The 24,394-nt window shown below is 39.7% G+C and overlaps 1 protein-coding gene and 1 long non-coding RNA gene across 2 annotated transcripts; both read left to right on the top strand.

The window, feature by feature from the left end:
* The first annotated feature begins 3,784 nt into the window (after positions 1–3,784).
* Positions 3,785–5,699, top strand: LOC120721950. Its single transcript, XR_005693300.1, has 3 exons — positions 3,785–3,810; positions 4,904–4,948; positions 5,131–5,699. It is a non-coding gene; the product is annotated as an uncharacterized LOC120721950 (long non-coding RNA).
* Positions 5,700–12,814: 7,115 nt separating this feature from the next.
* On the top strand, positions 12,815–19,767 carry LOC120721948 (kelch-like protein 10). The gene is made up of 5 exons (XM_040012591.1): positions 12,815–13,668; positions 15,308–15,791; positions 16,222–16,836; positions 17,753–17,902; positions 19,308–19,767. Exons 1-5 carry the CDS (start codon positions 13,517–13,519, stop codon positions 19,668–19,670), a joined length of 1,764 nt encoding a protein of 587 aa, XP_039868525.1. The 5' UTR covers positions 12,815–13,516; the 3' UTR covers positions 19,671–19,767.
* The last annotated feature ends 4,627 nt before the right edge of the window (positions 19,768–24,394 follow it).

The raw sequence follows: 24,394 nt of genomic DNA, 5'->3' as shown, positions 1-24,394 counted from the left end.
GGTCTATTCCAGATGCTCACCTGAATCAGGTAGAGTATGACAGGAAGCCATTTGCTTTTCAGAAGGGTTGGATTCTTTGCTGTATCACCATGTGTTCTCATTAATAAAGTACATTTTACTCCAGTCTCGTGCTATTTTAGTGGAAGTGACCCATGACTGACAATATGACTATTAAAAGTCTGAGTAATACTGTAATTTTCTGCTGCTCATTCCTGTGCAACATCCCATTTGGCCTCCCGTCATATTTCTTTTCAAGATTTTCTTATTTAATCACTAGTGTACATATATTTATATTTATAGATACATATATATTTAGTCATCTTTTCTCTTTTACCACGTCTCTCTAATATTTTGCTCTTTACTATTTTTCTATTTTTAATTTTATTATATTTTATTATATTTCTACTGTACCATGCTGCTGAGTGACTGCTGCTCGTCAAACACATTTCATTGCAATGTTGACCCTGTGCTAACTTGCATATGACAAATAAAACTGAAAACAGTAAAGGCAAAGGGAACACATCAAGTAAGGATTTCACACTCCCACTCACAACGGCACTTTCAAAGCATAAAGCCAAATATTTCAAAATTTCATTTTGAGGCATTTTAAAAATGAATGTGTTTGAGTTTCATTGCTCCAAAGCAATGTTTTCATATAAGCAAGACAACAACCAGTTTGCAACCATGTAAGTACAGTCCTCTATTGTAAACAGACGTGTTGGCAATCTGTCTGCGTTTATAAATTAGACAACAGTTATTTGCAGATCTTCATCAATCTGCCTGAGAGTGATTGCAGTCGGTCTGAGTTGGACTGCAACTGTTTTGAGTCAGGTTGCCTCCAAGGAGGCAGTTTATTATTTTCCTTTCCTAGTTGGAGAGATGGCTGTTGTTTTGTTTTTACTGTAGTGTGCTGGGCCATTAATGGCTCAGGGGCTGCAGCGTATCCGCGCCAACACCTAAGGCCAACGTGGAATCACCGGTCAGACTAACATAAAGAAAAAATCTGTTAAATTACACATTTGTATTCATTAAGTCACAGACAATGAAAACAAGCAGAAATCAAGATGTAATATTTTTATAATTTTATTGATGTTAAATTAAAGTCCCAGCTTAGTTATGTTGTCAGTGCAAGTCACTTCAATCTGTATAGCACCAAAGGAAACAATGGTGTTTTCAAGGTGCTTCACACTGTAAGGTAACAACTTACAGTATTAAAAAGAAAACCCCAAAAGAACAAACCCCTCTGAGCAAGCACGAGGCGACAGTGGGAAGGAAAAACTCCCTTTTAAGAGGAAGAAACCTTCGACAGAACCAGGCTCAGGGCGGGGTGGCCATCTGCCGCGACCATTCCTGGGGATTTCAAAAATGACTTGATCTGATCTAAATGTAAAACTAGCTAATTTAAAGTGTCCAGTGAGTTTTAGAAAATATCTTGCTGTTGATATCACGATGTCACTATAAAGTGGAAACTTTGTTTCCTCCCTTAAACCTCCCAAAAAATGCACGCACCGATGAGAAGCACTTAGATATGCAACTTGGTTCTGGGAATATCTTTCTTTTGAAAGTTTTAACAATATCTTCATCAAGATCTTGGACGTTTAATTGCCAGAATGTCACAATAACCGCTGCATGCTTCCATCTTTTACAGAGGGATTTGAAAACCCTCTCGCTGAGTTTCTTGAACTTCTCTGGGGGGATTTTGTCGTATTCTGCCCTGATTTCAGTCCAGATTTTCATGGTAAGCCGGTTGGAGATAGCTTCAGCATTTTCAATGCTGAAGACTGTGCCTGATTTTTTTGCAACCCGGGAAATCAGTCCTTCCACAAAGATTTCCACTGAAAGTCTGCATCTTTCTTTCTTTTCATATGATTCCAGTCTATCGATAATTGTTACTGCCAACAGGTGTTCTTGGAATACTGAAGTAGTTATGATATTAAATATTGGTTGTCCCATGAAATTCACTGAATCCTCCTCCCCACTCCTCCCCATTTTCACTGATATTTGTGACCAATTATATAATTGGTCACAAATATCAGTGAAAATGGCATTAGCAATGCAGTCAAAATAATTCTGCACTTTTCGGTCTAAATGCAAATCCATCCCCTTGAATTTGTCCAAGAGTAGATCCAACAAACGTTTTTGGTGAGAATGAGGGCACTTTAAAAGTTTACCAAGCTTTGAAAGCACAGCCTGAATTAATGTCTCTAACCATCTTTCAAAGTCTAAGGTGTTTTCAGGTGGCTCACAGTCTACAGAAGATCTGTGATTCTGTATCTTTTTATATGACTCCGTTTGACTTATGTTTGTTAACGGTGGGATGCTGGCTTCATGTTCAACACAGGATTTCTGCTGCTGGGGATCTGGAATTGGATTGTTTTCTGCTTTTGCAGCACTGTGTTGGTCAGCATTTTGACAGCGTTCTTCTTTGTTTGCTGTTTCTTGGCTGTTAGCATCTATATTCTGTGCTGTATCAAACTCCTGCTCAGCAGAATCGTCCAAAAATTTCACAGGTGACAAAAACGTTTTGCCAGTGGTGGTGTGGACAGAACAGTTTTCATGTACAGGGGAGTTCTGGGAAGACCTCAGTGGTGATACTGCTACTGACTGTTCACACAGGTCCATTACGTCCTCTACAAAACCTGCAAGCCGCTTAGCGGTGAAGCAATCCGGATAGCCTGAGGTAAGCTCTTCCCACTGCTTGTTCGAAAAACTACTGAACAAGTTATTCAAGAGGGATACCAAAGCATCTACTGTAGAATTATCCCGATTGGTCTGAACTGTTTCATCATTTGTCATTGTGTTACAGTTTGAGCTTGCCATTTCACTTTTTTGTTTTTTATGCCTAAAATGTTGTTTTGTGTTAAACTCCGTGTTTGAACGTTTAAAGCGCTGCTGTCCCGCTGTATGAATGCGTTTCAACTGAACAGCCAGGTCTATATATAAGGTCGGTTTCTTTGTAACGTCACCAGTCAAAGGACTGGCCCGGCTCGTCATAACGAAAGGGGCGGGACAAATCTGTTGCTTAGCAACTGAAAAAAAGGCACACCGCGCTGAATGCTACATCCGTCCTGCGACGGTACACCGCCTCCGCACCACCGTTTAAACATGAAGTGTGGATGTTAGAAGATCCCAAATATGGTGAGCTACTGGAAAATTACTCACGTTTTTGTTCTTGAGAGTGAGCGATAATAAGCGACATTTTATTGAGAAATTACAGTAGTCTGTCTGTTTCTCTTCATAGCTCTTTTCAAAACACGGTTACCTTTGGTTTGTTTGGCTCGCAGCTTAAAACGTAGTTTCAGTGTTTTTTCGCCTTCTGTGATTAATTCTGGTTTGCCTGCTTTATGGAGCTCAAACCAAGGCAAAATTGAAGTATCAGTATTTAAATGTAAATAGACTCAAACTAGGAGTGGATCAAAGGGGGTCCTTTCAGGTGCCAAATCTCCACTGCTAACATTTTATGCATGTTTAGCTTAATTGTAGAAAAGGTGCTTGTAATAATGTTTGGGTGAATAGGTGAATGAGGCATGTTGTATAAAGCGCTTTTTAATGCACGAGCAAAATACAAAAACCCTATATAAAAAGCAGTCAGTTTACCATTTATGTATTTGTTCCATTGAACGCTTCTGTGAAAATCAATTTGATACTTGTTCAAATAAAAAATTTGAATCGATTAGTTGTTTTCTCAACATTTATTAATCGACTATATGCAGAAAACTGTGACACTGTGGAACCCTTATTTTAAAGACCTCGTAGTTTGATGGTTTGCTCCCTGGCCGTGGTTCTGCCAGAGGGTGCTTCCTGTTAAAAGTGAGTTGTTCCTTCCCACTGTATTGAGGTTTTTTCGTTTTAATTGTAGACTTTCTACCTTACAATCTATACCACCTCGAGGAGAATGTTGTTGTGATTCAGCTCTGCATAAATACAATTAAATCGAATTAAGTGGGTTCAGCTAATTTGTGAAATAAATGTGAGTGACACGGTAAGTAATAGCCTGCATGTAACTCATTGTAAGAAGAGCAATATCGCCCCCTCCTGGTTCAACTTTTTTTTTCTTTGCAGTAATCTTTCCAATAATAATACATATGCACTAACCTCATGCTTGCTGTTAACAATAGCCTAAAGACATAAAATCAAGTTTAGTTTTTTCTTTAAGTTTATGTTTTTTATATGGTTGGCATTTATTTTGTTTCTTTTTAATAATTATATTGATTCTATTGATTGTTTGCCAAGCACTGAGGTCTCTGCTTAGACTGTGCTACTGGGATCACTGATTTAAAAATGAGGCAAAAGCACCAAAGTTGTGCTCAAAAACAGTACAGTGAGCTACAACCTGTTGCTGTAGTAATTCTAACACACTTATTGTTTTTAAATACATACATGTTTAGTTTTTTTAAACCTAATTATATAATTTTTTTTGCAAAAGTGTCACCTAAACACCCAAATATACGTAATTCAAAACTTACTTTAATTATTACCCATTTGGCTGGTAACATGGACCCAGTCTGATGGATAGTTACTGAACAGATAGTCTTTTCTTTAAAGGCTGCAGTCAAAGCAAATCATTGTAAAAACAAGACAAGTCAATAAAAAACAAGTAGTAGCTATAATACTAAACTACAATAGAGAGAAAATCCAGTAAATATAATTATATTATGTAAAAAAATATACAAATATTTACCTCTAATTTAAAAAGACATTACAAGGGTACTAGTTTCATTTTAATCTAAACATAATCTAAATTGACACTAAATCAGTTTAAATATTACAGCTGAAGGTGATTTTAATAAATGTACTGCTGCTTGACTTTGTTTTACTACTGCAGTATAATTTATCATGTACAAAAGCTCCAAATGTTGTTTCTCTGACTTAATGTTCTGATGACGTTTGTGTTATTTTGCAGGAAATAGTCAGGACCCAGATGAACCTGTGCTGGAATTCAGTGTGGGTGAGTAATATGAGCATTTATGAAGGCTGTCCATGACCCGTAATTAAATTTAGCGTCATTAGTCTTATTTTGTCTCTCAGTGCAGGTATGTAATGTGACAAAACCTCTAATGATCTGATATGTTTGGGATGGATGGGCTGTGAATTATATAGTGAATTGTCTTATTTTGTCGCTCTGTGCAGGCTTTCTACTTACAGGGTGGTGGGTCTCAGAGGACAATTGCTACCCCTGTTGAAGTGAACAACGTGTGGAGTGCAACTGGCTTTGTGGCATAGCTGGCTCTGGCCTTGGACTGTGTGTTTTTACTTTGTACCTAAATGGGACACTGGACTTTTAACTATTATTCATTGTGTTTATAAATAAAATTTTAGAATTTTATTGACTGTCATCTTTTTGCCCACGGCGGAGACGGTTGGTCAGACCTAGAATCTCTTTATGTGTGTGTGTGTGTAACATCAGCAGGGTTTTGCATAAAAGAGTGTGAGCAGGTCAAAAGGTCAATTCATTTATTGTAGTTTTATGGCAGCACCTTCTAGTGGCCTTGAAGCAAACAGTCTCCTAACTAAGCCATGGCATCTCCGGTCTCTCCTACTTTTGTGTGCTGTGCTGGAGGAGCAGCATTGGATCTAGTGATACTGAGTAAGCTGATTAGGACCGGCCTGGAGAAATGTGGTTTGCATGAAGTATCAGGAGAAAAACAACCTTGTATTGTAAAATAATAATACACGAATAATAAATACTTTTCATGACATTCAGATTTCTGGACTCACGAGTTCATAGAACATTAATGTTACGAAACATTGAGATAAGTCTTAAAACTACATTGTATACTTATTATTTATTTACTTTAATCAGATTTGACTGGTATTTTTAAACATTAAGTTTTTGTTCCTTCAACTATTGTATTTAAGCTTATGACTCACTCACAGTATGTTTATATAACTGTCTAAAAAACAGTGAGGATGTGGCCGCAGTGGCTGAGAAGCAAGAAGTTTGCTTTTTCTTTTTTTTCCTTTTTTTTAAATTGGGAAGCATAAATGAACATACCAGAAAACCCTGCACGAAGGAGCCATATTTGTTTTTTGTGTGTGCATAAGATGAAGCTTTAGTATTATTACACATATGATAATGGTGTTAGCATGCAACACACAAACTCAAGTGGTGTTGCCAAGATAGTTGCTGACTGGCAAGAAACTTCTAGAAGAAATCTGGTGACAGTCCAAAGCACAAATGAACATGTTTAATACTCGTGCAAGACCCTGTGGGAAGGTGCCAGATTGCTGTATTTTGTGTGAATCAGGAAAAGTGCACGGTGATGACTAAAGCTTATAAAACATCTCTCTCCTTATGTGTGCATATATGAGAAAGAAAATTCTGCCAAAGCAACTTTAGCTTCTTGCAAGCATCAGTACACAAAGGATGCTAACACAAAGCTAGCCAAGAACCAAGAGTGATTTTAAAGTTGAACGTATGCCGACCCCAGCAGCCAAAGGGAGCTCAGGGGAGAGCTTCTTGGGGTCCAGTGATGTGTCCTGAAGAGACGACATGAGCTCTCCCTCCTGTAGGCCCACCCCAGCAGTAGGTGCTGTCTGTCTCATTCCGAGTTAACTGCTACTCCTCTACATCTAAACGAGCCAGTTGAGGAGGTTCAGGCATCTGACAAGGGTGCCTCTTGAGCGCCTCCTGGGTGAGATGTTCCAGGCATGTCCCACCAGGACAGACAGGACACACCCAGGACATGTTGGGGAGATCACAGCACTCAGCAGAGAATGCCTCAGTGTCCCCCAAATAATGGAGGAGCTGGCTCGGGAGAGTAAGGTCTGGGTCTTCTCTGCTTATGCTACTGCCACCGAAACTAGACACCAGGTAAGCTCAGAAAAATGAACAACCTGTTTAAATAAAGGTTAATTTAAAAAAAATGTCTGTCATTAGCTAGTCTGTGTACATGTACTTCTTCTCCAGTGTTGAAAATGTTAAACTCACAACCTGCACATTTTCTGGTTGCATCATCAAATAAATACCCCCAAAAGTAGTCTGAGTACTTTTACACTGGTTTTATGCTGCGATATTTTCAAAGTCTTTCACTGAACACATTCAGTCACACATTGTTCATAATTTATTGGAAGTTTATTGTTTAATGTCCTGTCTAAATAACTTCAGTCACCATTTGTATTCATTAATGAATAACTGACTTCTAATATTAAAAGAAATAGAAACTGTTGTGCTGTTGTTCACGTAGAAGGGCCTGCTTCTGGATGTCCAGACTTTGTGCGTCAGTGGGAAGGTCAGGGTACAGGGTTCGAACCTCCTCATGAGATGTGGTATCTGCTGGATAAAAGCAAGCTACATCACATCAGGGATTGTCCTAGAGCTGCCCTACAGTAACAATCAACTGACTAATATATGAAATACTTGCAGTAGCACAATAATAAACACAAAGCAAAAAAAATGTTTAGTGAAGATAAAAAAACCCCATCAAAGTTTTAGTTTGGATAAAGGGAGACAGAGCACCAATCTAAACAAGTCTAAACCATCTACAAAGTGATTGTAGGAGGAAACAACCTTGACTTCCTTTACATAGCTTAGTACTGAGAATAAAAGAAAAGCATGATTAGAATTATTTGTGCTTCTTCTTCTTTCGGCTGCTCCCTTTAGAGGTCGCTACAGTGGATCATCCGCCTCCATCTCTCTATTTCTAGCATCCTCCTCAGTCACACCAACCCCCTGCATGTCCACCTTCACTACATCCACAAATCCAGCACCACAGTTACTCTCTTCGCACCTTATCATAGCCTTCACTCCTACCCTCTCTATGCCTCCCGTCTCCATCCTCTTCAGAGTTGCCTCGCTTCCTTCTCTAATTCAATTTTCATCCAAAGTACTCCTCTCTTCTCAACGCACATTCTTCACATTAGCACATTTCCATCTCTATACTTGGTTACTCTCTTCCAGGACAATTTATGTGCCTTGCCATTCATTAAAAATCATTTTCTCCTTAGTGTCCAGCCTCACATACAACTCACTACAAGCCTTTTCCTGTGCCAGTGACACCTCTCTCTTTGCTGTGCACCTAGCCTTTTAGTACTCCTTCCTCCAGCTCCCTGACTATCCCACTCTTTCTTTGCCAGTCTCTTCCTTGAATACATTCCTGAATCTGTTATTATTTGTGCAATGAAAATTAAATCAAGAAAGATTTTGCTTTTACAGTCTCACTGCAGGTTGATACATTATAAGCACGCCTGTGGTTCACATAAGCATTAAAAGCTTGTATTACTCCCTGATGTTTTGCCTGTTAGCATGTGCAGCAGCTGGAGAAGGACTCCTAGCTGAAGACAGGACAGCTTCTCGATGTGCAGATTGGTCGTCTTCTACGCAGAAGCAAAGGAGAAAAACCCCAAATTAAACAGAACAACTACTTCTAATTACAAACAGACGTCTCTCTAAAACCGTGGCAGCAGTTCACCATGTCAAATGCTTTCTTGTCGTGCACAGTGACTATAACAATTAGCAGTGGCATGCACAGACATTTTGGGGGGCAAGTGCTCCAGGGGGGAAAAAGGGCACTTTTTGCATATGTGGAAAACCTTTTCTTTTTATAATAAAAAAATTGCACAGGTTAAATGCAATTTGACTTTTATTTCAAAACATTCTCTAAAAATCAAAAATCACACCACAAAAAGATAAAATCTGTATCCAACTCTAAACCATATACATACATATTCTCAAGTGTCCATTAAATGGAGTGTACTGCTCTAAAGAAGCATCCTTCTTGGTGCCATGTCTTTGTAGATGTTGATGACCTCGTTGTAATTGATCCCCACATCTTTCTCAATGGCCAACAAGAGGAGATCAGACAACCTTTCTTCTCCACACAAACTTCTTAGTTTATTTTTGATTATTTTTAGCTTTGAAAAGGATCTTTCAACTGTCGCAGTTGTCACTGGTAGTGTTGCGTAGATCTGAATCATTTTGACAAAGGCAGGAAAGATCAGCTGGCCATTGTTTTCCCTTAGTATCAGAAATATTTCTCTGAGGTCTTTTGAACTAAAGCTGGATATATATATATATATAAATATATATATATATATATATATATTTTTTTAATGTGTGTGTGCGTGCGGAGTCTTGTCTGTGCCCCTCAACAATAACATTTAACTATTAATCACAGTTTTGCTAAATAAAAGGATCTGGCTTGCATCAGTCACATGATCACATTTAACCAATGATCGCCCTTGACGGCAGAACGCGCTGGTTACGAGCCGGGAACGAGCTCACAAAGAGCACGCGCATTTTTTCCGGTCCGGAGCTGTAGGAGAAACACAAGTTAACTCAGAGACACAGACTGATGCGACAAAACCAGTAAGTAGGTGTACAGCGTACACTGTAGTGTATAGCACCCAGGAGTATTAGCTTATTACGTACACGTTGGTAAGTTGTCTTGTTGCAACTGACGAACTGAAACAAACGAGCGTGCTGTGTGTGCAACAGCGCGACAAACATTACCTGTCCTTTTATTAACTGGACAAGTAGTGCTGGTCATAGCTGCTGGCTACCTGTGTAAGGCTGTCATGGGTCTGTAGCTCTGTCACCGTTTTAGGGAACATATTTAGTTTTAAAGTAAGTTACAGGGCTTTTCCTGCCTTTCTGGAGGGATTATATTTCACTAAAAAACGATCTAATATGCATGTCCACATAATTATGCATTATTATAATTATAATATATTAAAAGCACACGCTGTATTTTAAAGAACATACATTAAGAAGCAGATTATATTAGATTTATATTTTAAATAAGACAAAATTTGGATTTTACAGCAGTAAAATTATTGTATCTCTACAGTTTAAAAATGTAATAAGCTTTGCCCTGCACAGAGTGGATAGTGAAACAAATGGAATCATCATAAATACATTATTTCATATTTATTACTTCCCCCTCCTCATTGCGTTATTATTGTAGCTCTAGTAATAAATAAATAAAAAAAAGATTCTGGATCAGCACCATGATGCCCATAGTATATACAGTATTCTGAAGAAGGTCTAAAATGTCACTGTGTGTGCGTGCATGTGTGTGTTTTATGTATATGGATTTGTAAAAAAAAATATTACTCATGATATAACATTGTCCAGACATGGCTGGTAAGGACATGAGGAGGAAACAGTAGGAGCTGTGTGAGGCTACTAAAGGCAGTGCTATAACATTTTTCTGTCATCATTTTATTTTAGATTAAGTGCTGGAGTTGTTAGGTGTGGATAATTAGATTATAGTTTATTGCAATAGCAAGTTGTGCCTTGTTCTCAGATGGACAGCAAGTGGAGAGTGATATATGAAATGATGGGATGGAAGGAAGAAGAGAAGCAAAGAGTGATTCACAGGCAGAGCCTAAATTATTTCTCACAGTTTTTTGTTGCCTTATGGTTCCAAGTGCTGTCACCAATCTTTGCATTTTGTTATTATCTCATGACACTTGTTTAATCAGCTACCATCTCTCCTATGGACTTTTTAATGTCTACAGTCTCAGATCAACACAGCCCTGCCCTCCAGCACTATCCACAGCAACCTCTCAACAGCAACATTGTACCCATCAGGTAAAACATCGGCTACGTTTGCTTTGCCTTGTTGCCCATATTAGATTCTTGATGAATGTGTGTTGTTGTTATTCAGCCTGGTTCAATGTGCCCCTTTTTAACTTTGAGCACCCGCCCCTTTAAACCTCTCTGCACAGCCCTGCTTATTGTGTTTACCTAGCAAGAGTTGAAAAGTCCGACATGCGGCTTATTGTGATCTAGTCACCCTGTGTGCATGTCTGGTGTGGCTACTCAGCAGCCATACATTACAGGGAATGAAAAAATCTTTTCAATTTGTTATTGTTGCAATTGCATTCTCTTAATAAAACCCAGTATCTACAGTGCAGGCTCTCCTACTGAAAGTTTTTGAGGTACCTACAAAAAATGTCCAGTTCACCAGCAGTTTAATGCTCTAAAGATTTATTTCAGTCCTTCATGTTGGAGTCTCAGATGTTAACACATGGCAGCACTGCACTTTAAAGATGTTACGTGGACTCTGCTGACTCCATTGCTTCTTCTGGCACATTTGCAAGTGGCAGGACGTCACGAGGAAAGGTGTACTCAGTCATGTTGCAAAGTCCGGACACCACACAGCAGCTCAAGGCGCTGCGGAAAATCTCCATGTTGCACGCCTCATACCACTCACTGGTTAAAGCGTCGTAGTACTCAACGTTCGAAGTGCTGATGAAGCCGTGGAAACCCCCGACGACAAAGAGGTGATCGTCAATTACCTCAATGCCAAAGTTGCTGCGGGGGGTCAGCATAGAGGACACGAGGTTCCACGTATTGGAATGTGGGTTGTAAGCCTCAGCGGTGCACAGACGGTTGTTTCCATCGAAGCCACCAACCTAAAAGTAAATACGTGGGTCAAATGATTGAATGTAAGTGTAACCAGCTTCACCGTACCCCTGTAAGAAAATGTACCTGCTATATGTCTTTAGCTGTTTTTGCACAGATACTCCAGAAAATGACTGAAGAACTAAGTTGCAATACTGTCCAAAGTTTCCCTTAATATGTAGCAGATACAAGGAGATTGTTTACCTTAGGTGTGATCTGACTACTGGAAATACTCTGATTGGTTTAGGGTTTTACCTGGACACAATAAGAATAAAGGGAAGTTTTCACTCCCCCTTGTTATTTCAGCTGCGGTTCTGTCTGGTAACAGTCTATAGGTTTGAGTAAGGATGTATCCATAGGTCTTTTTGGAGCACTAGCTGACAATTTATGAATCTTTAGCCAAATGTCACACAAATATACTGTGTCGCTTCACACCATTTTTTCTCTTATGTGAAACTGAAAAATAACTCTATTTCTCAGTATATCTGTCATCTGCTTTGTGGTATTTTCCACTATATTGCACAGAATGATATATTTGTTCATGATAAAAGCACCAACTTTATATGTACTGAGGAAAATCCAGTGTTTAGAAAGGTGGATGTCCTGCAGAGCGTGTAAAATGTGGGACATTGGTTCAAGATGTGGGAGAGGGGGGAAAGCATAAAAATGCTGTGCAGTCCTCCTTATAGAGGGACATCTGATCCCCCAACCTGCACAACATGAAGTATGAAGTAACACCAGTAACACAACACCTTATGGAGGTAAACCAATGTGTAGAAAGTGATGTGCAAAGCTGTTCATAGGAACATCCTCCATCCATGGTGGTGTAATCTTTATTCTGATGCTGAATTGATTGATTTATGAATTTACTGTAAACATTTCTTACATTTTTCTTATTGCAAGCAGACAAACCTGTCCCGGGATTGTTCCTGCTCCTCCCCTTCATTTTATAAACACTCTAAATCAAACTCATTCCATTATATATTTTTTTATTTTAGGATGATGTTTTCATACAATCCTCTACATCTGCATCAAACCAGGCTTGTCATATACAACCTGCTTTTAGTCGTATATATTATATCTTTGAGCAATTGCTCAGCAACAGAGTTGGACGTGCGTGCAGTCTGTGCTCAGACAGGTGACTGCTTGCACCTGTCTGTGGTAACACTGTCATGCACCATCATTAACAGTCTTGCACTATACATGCAGTGCGTATATCATATATTGTGGCTCTATAAAAATCTATTTAGATCACAAACCTGTGTTTTGTTTGTTTGTTTGTTTCTTTCTTTCTTACTACTATTGTACATCAGTAAAGTGCAGGAGCCCATTTTTCCAACTAGATAAAAGTCTTATACAACCCAAGAAAACAGCTTAACCATGAATCACACTTTGTAATATCTGTGTTTGGCACTGTCATGTATTTTTAGACTCATATGTTTAATAACAAATATTTTGGCTTGTGTAGTAAGGAAAGTACAGGGGATATAATGTAGTGTCCACAAAGAATTGTGCCAATGACCTAGCATGCATAAAAACAGGACCATCACTAATCCACAATACTTTGACTCTGTTCATGTTACAGCATTGTGTATTAAAACGTGGGTAAAAACTGATGGTTACAAATGTTTATTTGTGTGTTTGTAGTTTCCTGGGGAGATAAACTGGATTGCATTTTTGTTGGGAACTGTTATTTCAACATAACGGAGTCCAGTACAGCACGTCCCCAACAACTGGAACCTCAGTAATAATAGAGCCAACACACGAAACAATAAAATGCAGAAAAATCTGAAAAAACGTCCTATTAACGTTGAATATGAGCTAAATATGATATTGTAGTCCATTCGTAAGAGTGTTTTGAAGTGCTTATTTTACTATTTGACCTCTGTGAGGCAAACATACAAAATGCTGTATGCTATCTGTGAGGCTCATATGCAATTTCTTAAATCCAAATCAAATCAAAACAAAGCTTTTATGCAATGAAAGGTTCATTAAAACAATGTAAATATACATTTCAAAACAATTCTATGGGGCAACTGTTGCCAAGTCATGATGATGTCATAGGCTCCATTCCCCAAATTCCACAGTTAGGTTTGATTTTGTGATCTGAACACTTCAAGACAAACTTCAGACAAAAAACTAAGAAAAACAGTCACAAAACTCAAGATGAGTGAAGAAGGCCAGCCGCCATACAAGCCGAGCTCAGTGTATAATGAACTCCGTTCGGAGGGACAATTTTGTGATGCAATCATCAAAGTGGAGGATGTTGAATTTCCGGTCCACAGGGTCATCCTGTGTAACTGTACGCCGTACTTCAGGTGAGTTGCTTACCTGATAATGTGAAGGACAGTTGACTGGTTTATACCTGTGAAAAATGTAATTCATGTACTTAGTCTGTGAAACAGTGCCAACAAAAAGGAACGGGTTGAATCATAAAACTTTTGTGATAGAAAGACTTTGTCACGGTCAACTGACAGATACACCCAAAACATAATGCAAACATTTGCAGATTTCATCTTTACCTTCACAGAGCTCCAGATTCCACTTCAGTAACTGTGCCATTTAAAAAGCACTGTGAAGCACTTGGTGATTGTGTGAAGTCTAATTGAAGTGTTTTATTAAGTTACATTAATATCTTCCCCACTGTTTGATACAGTAAGACACACCAGACTTCCTGATACTAAAAATGTTGAATTTTGTTATACAGTTATACGCTGAGCAAAAGTTTTGAGTTGCCTCTCATTTTTTTATATTTTGCTTTGAAACAGATGATTTTTTAAAAGTCCACTTGAGCAATAGTTCTCAACGTGTTTTTTTGAAGACTTGTAAAGGTTTCGTTTGGACATTTTTCACCCTTTTTAGTCCAGTGCTTGTACCCGAGGAATGGTTTTGTTTTTGTTCATTTGTTTATTTGTTTGTTAAGCCATTTAACGCTGATATATGAATCATTCAAGCATAAAAAGGACACTAAAACTCAAAGGATGAACCATTATTGTTTCTACACATAACGCATACTTAGTGAAGAATCAATTTTAAAGACAAATGGTAAATGGCCTGCATTTGTATAGCGCTTTACTCAGTCCCTAAGGACCCCAAAGCGCTTTACACTACATTCAGTCATTCACCTATTCACACACACATTCACACACTGGCAATGGCAAGCTACGTTGTAGCCACAGCTGCCCTGGGGCACACTGACAGAGGCAAAACAAGGAGTAGCACGTATTTAAAAAAAAGTAATGTTCTACAGCAAATGAACAGTATCTGAAAGTCATGTCCTTAAGAAAAAAGAAAGAATGCAGCAAATTCATGACACAAGACCATTTAATCCATCTACTTATCATGAAACCTCATCAGAAATGGTTTCATGGTTCATGTAAAACCTGTTAAAACCAATAAATAAATGTTAAGAAAAAAAAAAGAAAAGAAATGGTTGTGGAAGGGAAACAGAGACTGTAATTAAGCAACATGCACTGGAACTTCCATAAGGAAAGGAAACAGACTGAGGTATGCCAAATTATGCAATAACTAGACTAAAGATCAGGGCAAACTGGCCTTATGGAGTTGATTTCAATATTTGTCATAGAGGTACAACAGTGAGTGTCTAGAGTTAACTTTAAAACACGGTGGAGGCTCTGTCGTGGTGTGGGACTGCATTGTGTTTGGCAAAAGCTTCATAAACATGGTGCCAATGTAATAAAGACATTGAAAACCCAACAATCAAGCGCACTAAACATGTACAAACTCTGTTTTGGAGTTATATACTCTATGGCAATATGGACTAGACATTACAAGACTATCACAGTAATCACATAGTAACACATGTAATTAGGAAATCATTTCCATTCCTGTCAACAGATTTTATATATTTATCTTACTTGTGCATAACATAGTTTATTATCTTGTTGCCTCCACACCGTTTAATATTCTCTACTCTGTCTCCATCTCTACCCTCAGGGCTCTTTTCACCCGCTGGAGCGACCCAGACAAACAGGTCTTCAACATACCTGGCGTGTCTCCTGAGATGATGGCACTCATCATTAACTTTGCATACACTGGCTCAGTTTCCATAACGGGGGAAAATGTAATGGAACTTCTCATGGCAGCTGATCAACTCAATGCAATGGACATTGTGAAACTCTGCTCTGACTTCCTCGGGGAGCAACTGTGCCCAGAGAACTGCGTTGGCATTTGGCAGTTCACAAAAGTATGCTTATCACCCGAACTACGCGCCAAGGCCTACCACTACATCATCAATAACTTTAAGCAGGTTGTTCTTGAGGAGGAGTTCCTGCAGCTAACTGTGGAAGAACTTGTTGACATCCTTGATAGAGATGACCTCAATGTGCAGTTGGAGACCACTGTGTATGAAGCGCTTACAACGTGGATTAGCCATGTACCTGCAGAACGGAAACAACACCTCACCGCTCTGTTGCCCAAGGTCTATAAACTTTCATTACTACATTTAGTTTGGACTTAAATCTTCAGCATTTAAGTCATAGATTGAGTCGATCCATCTGGGTATAAGGATGCTTTAATATCTTGAGATGTTGCTCTTTTCAGCTGTAGCCAAACCACATTTAAGAAATTCTCTTCAAGAGCATTAAAACCGTATCAGATCTCTACACACATACTATAGAATAAATTATATTTATTAAATATAGTTGCTAGGGCTATGACTAAAAACTGTCCCTGCTGACGAAAAGGCTAATGGTGTCTGACTTTGGTCGCTCTCTTGCTATCAATAAGAAAATTAAACAACATTAGGAGCATTATCCTAAAGAAGCTTGAGTTTACTAAAACTGATGTAGTTGAAATTCAGTGTTTTTTCTATTTTCTAAGTCATATTCTCTTCTGTCATCTCTCTGTAGGTCCGACTGGGATTGATGACGTCAGACTACCTAAAGGACAATGTGCTGTCTAGTGAGCTGGTGGGGGCCAATTCTGAGTGCCTGTCCATGATAAGTAATGCCATCTTAGACATACATGGTCTAGGAAGCAGACCCTTCATGTCTGGCTTGTGTCACCCTCTTGTTCGTCCCCGCCTGCCTCATTCCATCCTGCTGGCCATTGGGGGGTGGAGTGGTGGTAATCCAACTAACAGCATCGAGGCCTACGATTGCCGGGCTAACCGCTGGGTCAACGTAACGAACAACCTCGAGTTTCCTCGTGCTTATCATGGAGCCGCCTTCCTCAACGGGTACGTCTACTTCATTGGTGGCTTCGACAGGGTGGAGCATTTCAGCAGCGTCCGTAGGTTTGACCTGACCACTCGCGCCTGTAAGGAGGTGGGGCCCATGCACTCCTGCCGCTGCTATGTGAGTGTGACTGTGTTGAACGGGTTCATCTATGCCCTGGGAGGCTTCGACGGGCATGTACGACTCAGCAGTGCAGAGCGCTATCAACCTGAAATCAACCAGTGGAGTCTTATTGCACCGATGCACGAACAGAGGAGCGACGCCAGCTGCACAACACTTAACAACCGGGTGGGTGAAGTAAAAGAGTAGCAGAGAAATAGAGTAGGGTCTCAGGCACACAGGCCTAGAGACCTGTCAGCAACCTTTGGTAACAACCAGTTGCTAGGGAAAAATGTGTACTCCTCAGCTGGTTAGGCAGTGATTGTATGAAAGACTCTACAGATTTCTACAGCAAATAGTTTGTGAGTATTTGCAGACAAGTCAGAGTACTCCATGCAAACCTCAACAGTCTGCTTACGACCAAAGGAAACACAAGGAGGCTTGTGGTGCAACACCTTCCTGGTTACAATTTCACAGTAGTGACAGCCATCAACCTCCAGCAACCACTTGCCAACCAGTCAGGGAATACACATTTTTACAGTGAAGCGAGGTGCAAGATAGGTCACAAACTGGTTTCTGTGTTCATGTTTTCAAATTTAAAAGTATAGTTTAAAAAGTTGAAAAATATACTAATATATATCTATTTTGTTTCTAACTGATCACAAGTGCATCTTTGCATTTATGTACAGTACTTTAGTTGAGTTGACTTGTCAACTAAAATATAACAGATATTAAAAAAAATAGTAAAACACATCATTATTTTATTATATTAAGATCCCAGATTACAATTATTTATCTGCATTCCTGAACAGAAAAATTAGCCTTATTGATTGAATGTTATGTTTGATTCATTTCTGGCTTTCTGACTGAAAGAAGTCCCACATACTCAGGTAAAATTTGGGTGCATAAACATGTTTTTATGACAGGTAATTGTAAAACACACACATTTGTTATTACACATTTGTATTTTTCAGTTGGACACTTGGGTACTGAGTATCGGTCTTACTTCACAAATGATGTGGAAACATTTCACTTACAGGTAACATTGTTTCCAACTGAAATCTAAGAAATGTAAAGATATTTAATGTCCCTTTTTTGTTTTCAGATTTACATTTGTGGTGGATTCAATGGCAACGAGTGTCTGCAGACAGCTGAATATTACAACCCAGAGAGCAACCAGTGGACGATGATCAGTCCCATGAACAGCCGCCGCAGCGGGATAGGCGTCATTGCATATGCGGATCATGTCTTTGCAGTAAGACCACAAAGTAGTGCTGACACTCACGTAACATACAAATCAAATCTGTAATGTGCTTTGATCAGCAAGGCTTAACACAGATATGGCTGACACAGAATTTTGCTAACTTTGTTTTGTATTTATCAATGATCAGATTCCTATCCTGACCACAGGTTCAGAGAAGGCATTCTTACTCATTCTATGTATTAATTTAACCGATTAATGATGTTTCTGCCTCATTTTTCTTTTCATGTTCCCCATTACCAAAATGTTGTGTCTTTAATGATTTCACTCATGATTTCACATTTCACTCAGTACAACAGAAATACTTATTCAAAACCAACATTGTCATCCTCATCGTTCCATAGAGGACATATGTTAGAGACAATTTCAAACTCATCCTGCAACACCTTTAGAAAAATGAGGGAATAAGCCAAGTGATTAGAACTCATCCTCTGGGGACGGTAGGCATTTTAGCTGTAAATTTTATCTTGCTATTTGCCTTAAAACCACTTATTTAGTTGTTTTGCAGCTGCACCCTTTGGTAAAAAGCAAAGATTTTAGTCTCACCTTCTGAGACACACTTCTTTCTTTATTTAGCTAGCTACCGTTTAGTATTTATTTTCTATTCAGACTAAGTCTGTATTCAAATAAAGGAAAAGTTATTATCAGCAGAATGCAGTGACCTTACCCTGGTGCTGACCTCAGGGTCTTTGATCAGGCTTTTAGGCCCCAAGGCCTGTCAGGGCTACTTTAATCTGTTATAGGAAGAAAGGACTGGAACTCAATGTTCCTTTTTGGACTAAAGGCAAAAGAGCTGTGAAGACATTTATACTGAAAACACAAATACTTTTTGTCGAGGGCTATTCATCTTTGTTGATAATGGCGTGGTGTGATAGACAACAGTGCTTTAATAGCTGTAGTTGAGGCTTGAGTGAAAAAAGGTCTCATACAGACTTCCACAACAGCTGGCTTCTACTTTATTTTACTTTCTCCTTTTAATTCAGAAGTCATTTTCACACACCACTGCACCCTGATCTTTTCTAGACATTCCCAACAAATGTGGGCCTGTGAGGATGCAAATACTGGGACGTTAATGGGCCTTTTTTAAACAACTTTTATGTGTAAACTCCATATAACAGCATGAGAATATGTCAGGTAGCTGTTCGCTTTATCCAGGTAAAACCCTAAACCAATCAGAGTATTTCCAGTAGTCAGATCACACCTAAGGTAAACAATCTCCTTGTATCTGCTACATATTAAGGGAAACTTTGGACAGTATTGCAACTTAGTTCTTCAGTCATTTTCTGGAGTATCTGTGCAAAAACAGCTAAAGACATATAGCAGGTACATTTTCTTACAGGGGTACGGTGAAGCTGGTTACACTTACATTCAATCATTTGACCCACGTATTTACTTTTAGGTTGGTGGCTTCGATGGAAACAACCGTCTGCGCACCGCTGAGGCTTACGACCCACATTCCAATACGTGGAACCTCGTGTCCTCTATGCTGACCCCCCGCAGCAACTTTGGCATTGAGGTAATTGACGATCGCCTCTTTGTCGTCGGGGGTTTCCACGGCTTCATCAGCACTTCGAACGTTGAGTACTACGACGCTTTAACCAGTGAGTGGTATGAGGCGTGCAACATGGAGATTTTCCGCTGCGCCTTGAGCTGCTGTGTGGTGTCCGGACTTTGCAACATGACTGAGTACACCTTTCCTCGTGACGTCCTGCCACTTGCAAATGTGCCAGAAGAAGCAATGGAGTCAGCAGAGTCCACGTAACATCTTTAAAGTGCAGTGCTGCCATGTGTTAACATCTGAGACTCCAACATGAAGGACTGAAATAAATCTTTAGAGCATTAAACTGCTGGTGAACTGGACATTTTTTGTAGGTACCTCAAAAACTTTCAGTAGGAGAGCCTGCACTGTAGATACTGGGTTTTATTAAGAGAATGCAATTGCAACAATAACAAATTGAAAAGATTTTTTCATTCCCTGTAATGTATGGCTGCTGAGTAGCCACACCAGACATGCACACAGGGTGACTAGATCACAATAAGCCGCATGTCGGACTTTTCAACTCTTGCTAGGTAAACACAATAAGAATAAAGGGAAGTTTTCACTCCCCCTTGTTATTTCAGCTGCGGTTCTGTCTGGTAACAGTCTATAGGTTTGAGTAAGGATGTATCCATAGGTCTTTTTGGAGCACTAGCTGACAATTTATGAATCTTTAGCCAAATGTCACACAAATATGCTGTGTCGCTTCACACCATTTTTTCTCTTATGTGAAACTGAAAAATAACTCTATTTCTCAGTATATCTGTCATCTGCTTTGTGGTATTTTCCACTATATTGCGTAGAATGATATATTTGTTCATGATAAAAGCACCAACTTTATATGTACTGAGGAAAATCCAGTGTTTAGAAAGGTGGATGTCCTGCAGAGCGTGTAAAATGTGGGACATTGGTTCAAGATGTGGGAGAGGGGGGAAAGCATAAAAATGCTGTGCAGTCCCCCTTATAGAGGGACATCTGATCCCCCAACCTGCACAACATGAAGTATGAAGCAACACCGGTGTACCACAAGGCTGTGTGATGAGCCCTTTCCTCTACTCCCTCTTCACCCACAACTGCAGACCTGCTGATGTTTCCAACACCATCATTAAGTTTGCAGATGACACCACGGTGATTGGCCTCATCAGTGACAACGATGAGGCCGCCTACAGGGAGGAGGTGGATCGTCTGGCTGAGTGGTGCGACACAAACAACCTGCTGCTTAACACCGAGAAGACCAAGGAGCTCATCGTGGACTACAGGAGGAATGCTGACCCACATCCACCCATCCACCCGGCTGTGGAGCATGTGAGCAGCTTCAAGTTCCTGGGAGTCCACATCTCCGAGGATCTCACCTGGACGACCAACTGCTCCAAGCTGGTCAAGAAGGCTCACCAGCACCTCTTCTTCTTGAGGACTCTGAGGAAGAACCACCTGTCCTCAGACATCCTGGTGAACTTCTATCGCTGCACCATCGAGAGCATCCTGACCAACTGTATAACAGTCTGGTACGGGAACTGCTCTGCCTCGGACCGGAAGGCGTTACAGAGGGTCGTGAAAACTGCCCAGCGCATCGCCAGAGCACCACTTCCTGCCATAAAAGACATCTACAGGAAGCGGTGTCTGAAAAGGGCTGGGAAAATCATCAGAGACCCCAGTCACCCATCACATGGACTCTTCACCCTCCTGCCCTCTGGGAGGCGCTACAGGAGCCTCCGGACTAAGACCACCAGGTACCGGAACAGCTTCTTCCCCACAGCTGTCAGACTCCTGAACTCTGCCTCCTGACATCTGACCCACGTTAACTCATGGACTGAACACACACACACACACACACAATGGACAACTGTACCCTCAAACACACAATAATAACATGGACTGAACCACCACTCACAACCACTAGCACTTTATATAGCCTCTGTAGAAATTATCCACACCCTCACTTATCTTAACTGCACTACTGTATAGCTCTGTGTAAATAATCATTCTGTACATACGATAATTTTTAACCCTACAACTGTTTACAACTTGCATAGTTCCCATTTCTGTTTAGCTGTATATCTCAGATTTCTGTAAAGTTATTTCATATTCTGTATAGTTTTATCCTGTTCATATCCTGTACATAGCTTGTACTCACTACAGCCTGTACATACGTATAGTTATAGAATATTCACAACATACTTCATACCATGTACATTATAACATACCATAATAGACCCATTTCTGTAATATACTTACATATCTATATTATTGCTAATATATATTGTAATATATCTATATCACTAAAGCACTTCTGGATGGATGCAAACTGCATTTCGTTGCCCTGTACCTGTGCATGTGCAATGACAATAAAGTTGAATTCTAATTCTATTCTAACACCAGTAACACAACACCTTATGGAGGTAAACGTGTAGACAGCGATGTGCAAAGCTGTTCATAGAAACATCTTCCATCCATGGTGGTGTAATCTTTATTCTGATGATGGATTGTTCCTGCTCCTCCCCTTCATTTTATAAACACTCTAAATCAAACTCATTCCATTATAATTTTTTTCATTTTAGGATGATGTTTTCATACAATCCTCTACATCTGCATCAAACCAGGCTTGTCACATACAACCTGCTATTAGTCCTGCATATTATTTATTTTAGGACTCCCTGTGACCTCTGTGTTGGTCTATGATAACATTACACGTATTGATGCATATACTTGTGATGCTTAGAGGCACTGTAAACTTTAATAAATGTTGCATTAAAGTTTATACCAAAACTGCGATGCTAGCTCACACATTGCTCATTGCAATTCCTGTTTTCATAGCCATTGCTATGAAAAAGTAGAATGGGAGGGAGAGCCTTCAGTTTTCAGGCACCTCTTCTCTGGAACCAGCTTCCAGTTTGGATTCAGGAGACAGACACTATCTCTACTTTTAAGATTAGATTTAAAACTTTCCTTTTTGGTAAAGCACATAGTTAGGGCTGGACCAGGTGACCCTGAATCCTCCCTTAGTTATGCTGCAATAGGCATAGGCTGCTGGGGGACTCCCATGATGCATTAAGTTTTTCCTTTTCAGTCACCTTTTTCACACAGTATGTGTTAATAGACCTCTCTGCATTGAATCATACTTATTATTAATCTCTGTCTCTCTTCCACAGCTTGTCTTTTATCCTGTCTTCCTTCTCTCACCCCAACCGGTCGCAGCAGATGGCCCCGCCTCTCCCTGAGCCTGGTTCTGCCAGAGGTTTTCTTCCTGTTAAAAGGGAGTTTTTCCTTCCCACTGTCGCCAAAGTGCTTGCTCATAGGGGGTCATATGATTGTTGGGTTTTTCTCTGTATCTATTATTGTAGGGTCTACCTTACAATATAAAGCGCCTTGAGGTGACTGTTGTGATTTGGCGCTATATAAATAAAATTGAATTGAATTGCTCATCTTCCTCCAGATCTACACACTTCAATTACAAGAACTTACTATTTTTGCCCTTATGGTTCTCCTTCTGCACTTAAAGCCCCGACAGAGCCGTGGAAAAGGGTGCTTTATTCCCTCTGACATTTCCATCCATCTATCTGTCCATTTCCTTTGGCAGTGAGACTTTTTGTGATTAAATAAATCTTGAGATAATTGAAACTAGAGAGACTGAGAAACAGAGAAAAATGCAAACATGCTCAAGAAAAAAAAAGTCAGGCAGCGATTCAGTCTCAGTAGAAGTCGATGCTTTTACATGACTTTCTGGCTGATGTCAAGGACTGGATGTTCCACAATCTCCTCCAACTAAATTTGGACAAAACTGGGATTATTCAGGGGGAAGAAAAGCTTGAATGACTTCAGTCCGTCCTCTGTTTTGCCGCATGCACTCCCCTCTCTCTGCCTCTCCCTTTCTCTCTCTCTTAATCTCTCTCTTCTTCTCTTTCCCTCCTCTGCACTTTCTCTCTTTTTGTCTTCTTCTTTATCTCACAGACAAAGCACTGGTTGCTCGTTTTTGGTCAGAGTCACCTTGAGGCAAACAGAGCTTTGTGTGCATTTGAGTGCATCTGCATAGGAATTTATATATATACACTGTGTGTACATAAAGGTCACGTCCAATTATTAATAAATACTGATACATAGAGTGATACATTTTAGGCTGGGAGAGGGGTGTATCGTTGTTCCTTTTCAAACACTTAGACCATGAAATGACTGAAATGAAGGTGTAGTGAGTTGTTTCAGTGCAGGACATTATTTGTTAAAGTTTTACTTTTTGGTTGCTGTTGTTTAGTGACTGATTTTCACACTCTGTGAGTTTATTCATGAGCGAAGCACTTGTACTGTACACTGAGCCCTACATCTGCTCCATGCTGCATTTATCACTGAAAACATCTCAACACTTAAGGCCACAGCAAGGGGATGCCATGTAGATGTCTTTGTGGTCTGACCATGACTTAGGAGTATCCACACTAATGGGCTTCACAGGCAAATCCCAACCACAGATACTGGAAGAATACCTTAAGAGTTGGGTTATAATATGTGCTGTCATTTTCTATGTTAGTGCTGTGGTCATATTGGGAATAAGTGAAGATTAGGGTATGTTAGGAGTAAAGCTACTAGTATAGACTTTGGTTAATAACAGGCAAACATTAAAGCAAAACTCCTAAGTATGTTCCAGTCCATGTTGTGAGGTGTTAGAAACCTGCGAAGAGGAGCTTGCCTGTTTTTTCAGATCAGTATGGAGGGCAAAAATGCAGGAAGTGCAATAGAGTGCAAACGTTTTTTCAGCCACATCTCATTTATTTATATTCTGCTTATAAAATGAGAAATAGGAGCATCAAACATACAATTTTATCTCTGCAAACATACATGGAAAAACAGAGGCTTTACAATTCTAATTAGATTGAAGGTCAATATTTGTTAGTCTATAGCAGGCCATGGACCGCCATCGTGGGTGATAAACTACCAGTCTGTGACCTATACTGTGACCTAAA

Source organism: Simochromis diagramma, unplaced genomic scaffold (assembly GCF_900408965.1).
Source record: "Simochromis diagramma unplaced genomic scaffold, fSimDia1.1 OVJJ01000613.1, whole genome shotgun sequence".
Classification (NCBI taxonomy): Eukaryota; Metazoa; Chordata; class Actinopteri; order Cichliformes; family Cichlidae; genus Simochromis; species Simochromis diagramma.
Note: the sequence above shows the minus strand (reverse complement) of the source record. Positions and strands in the feature narration are given on the sequence as shown.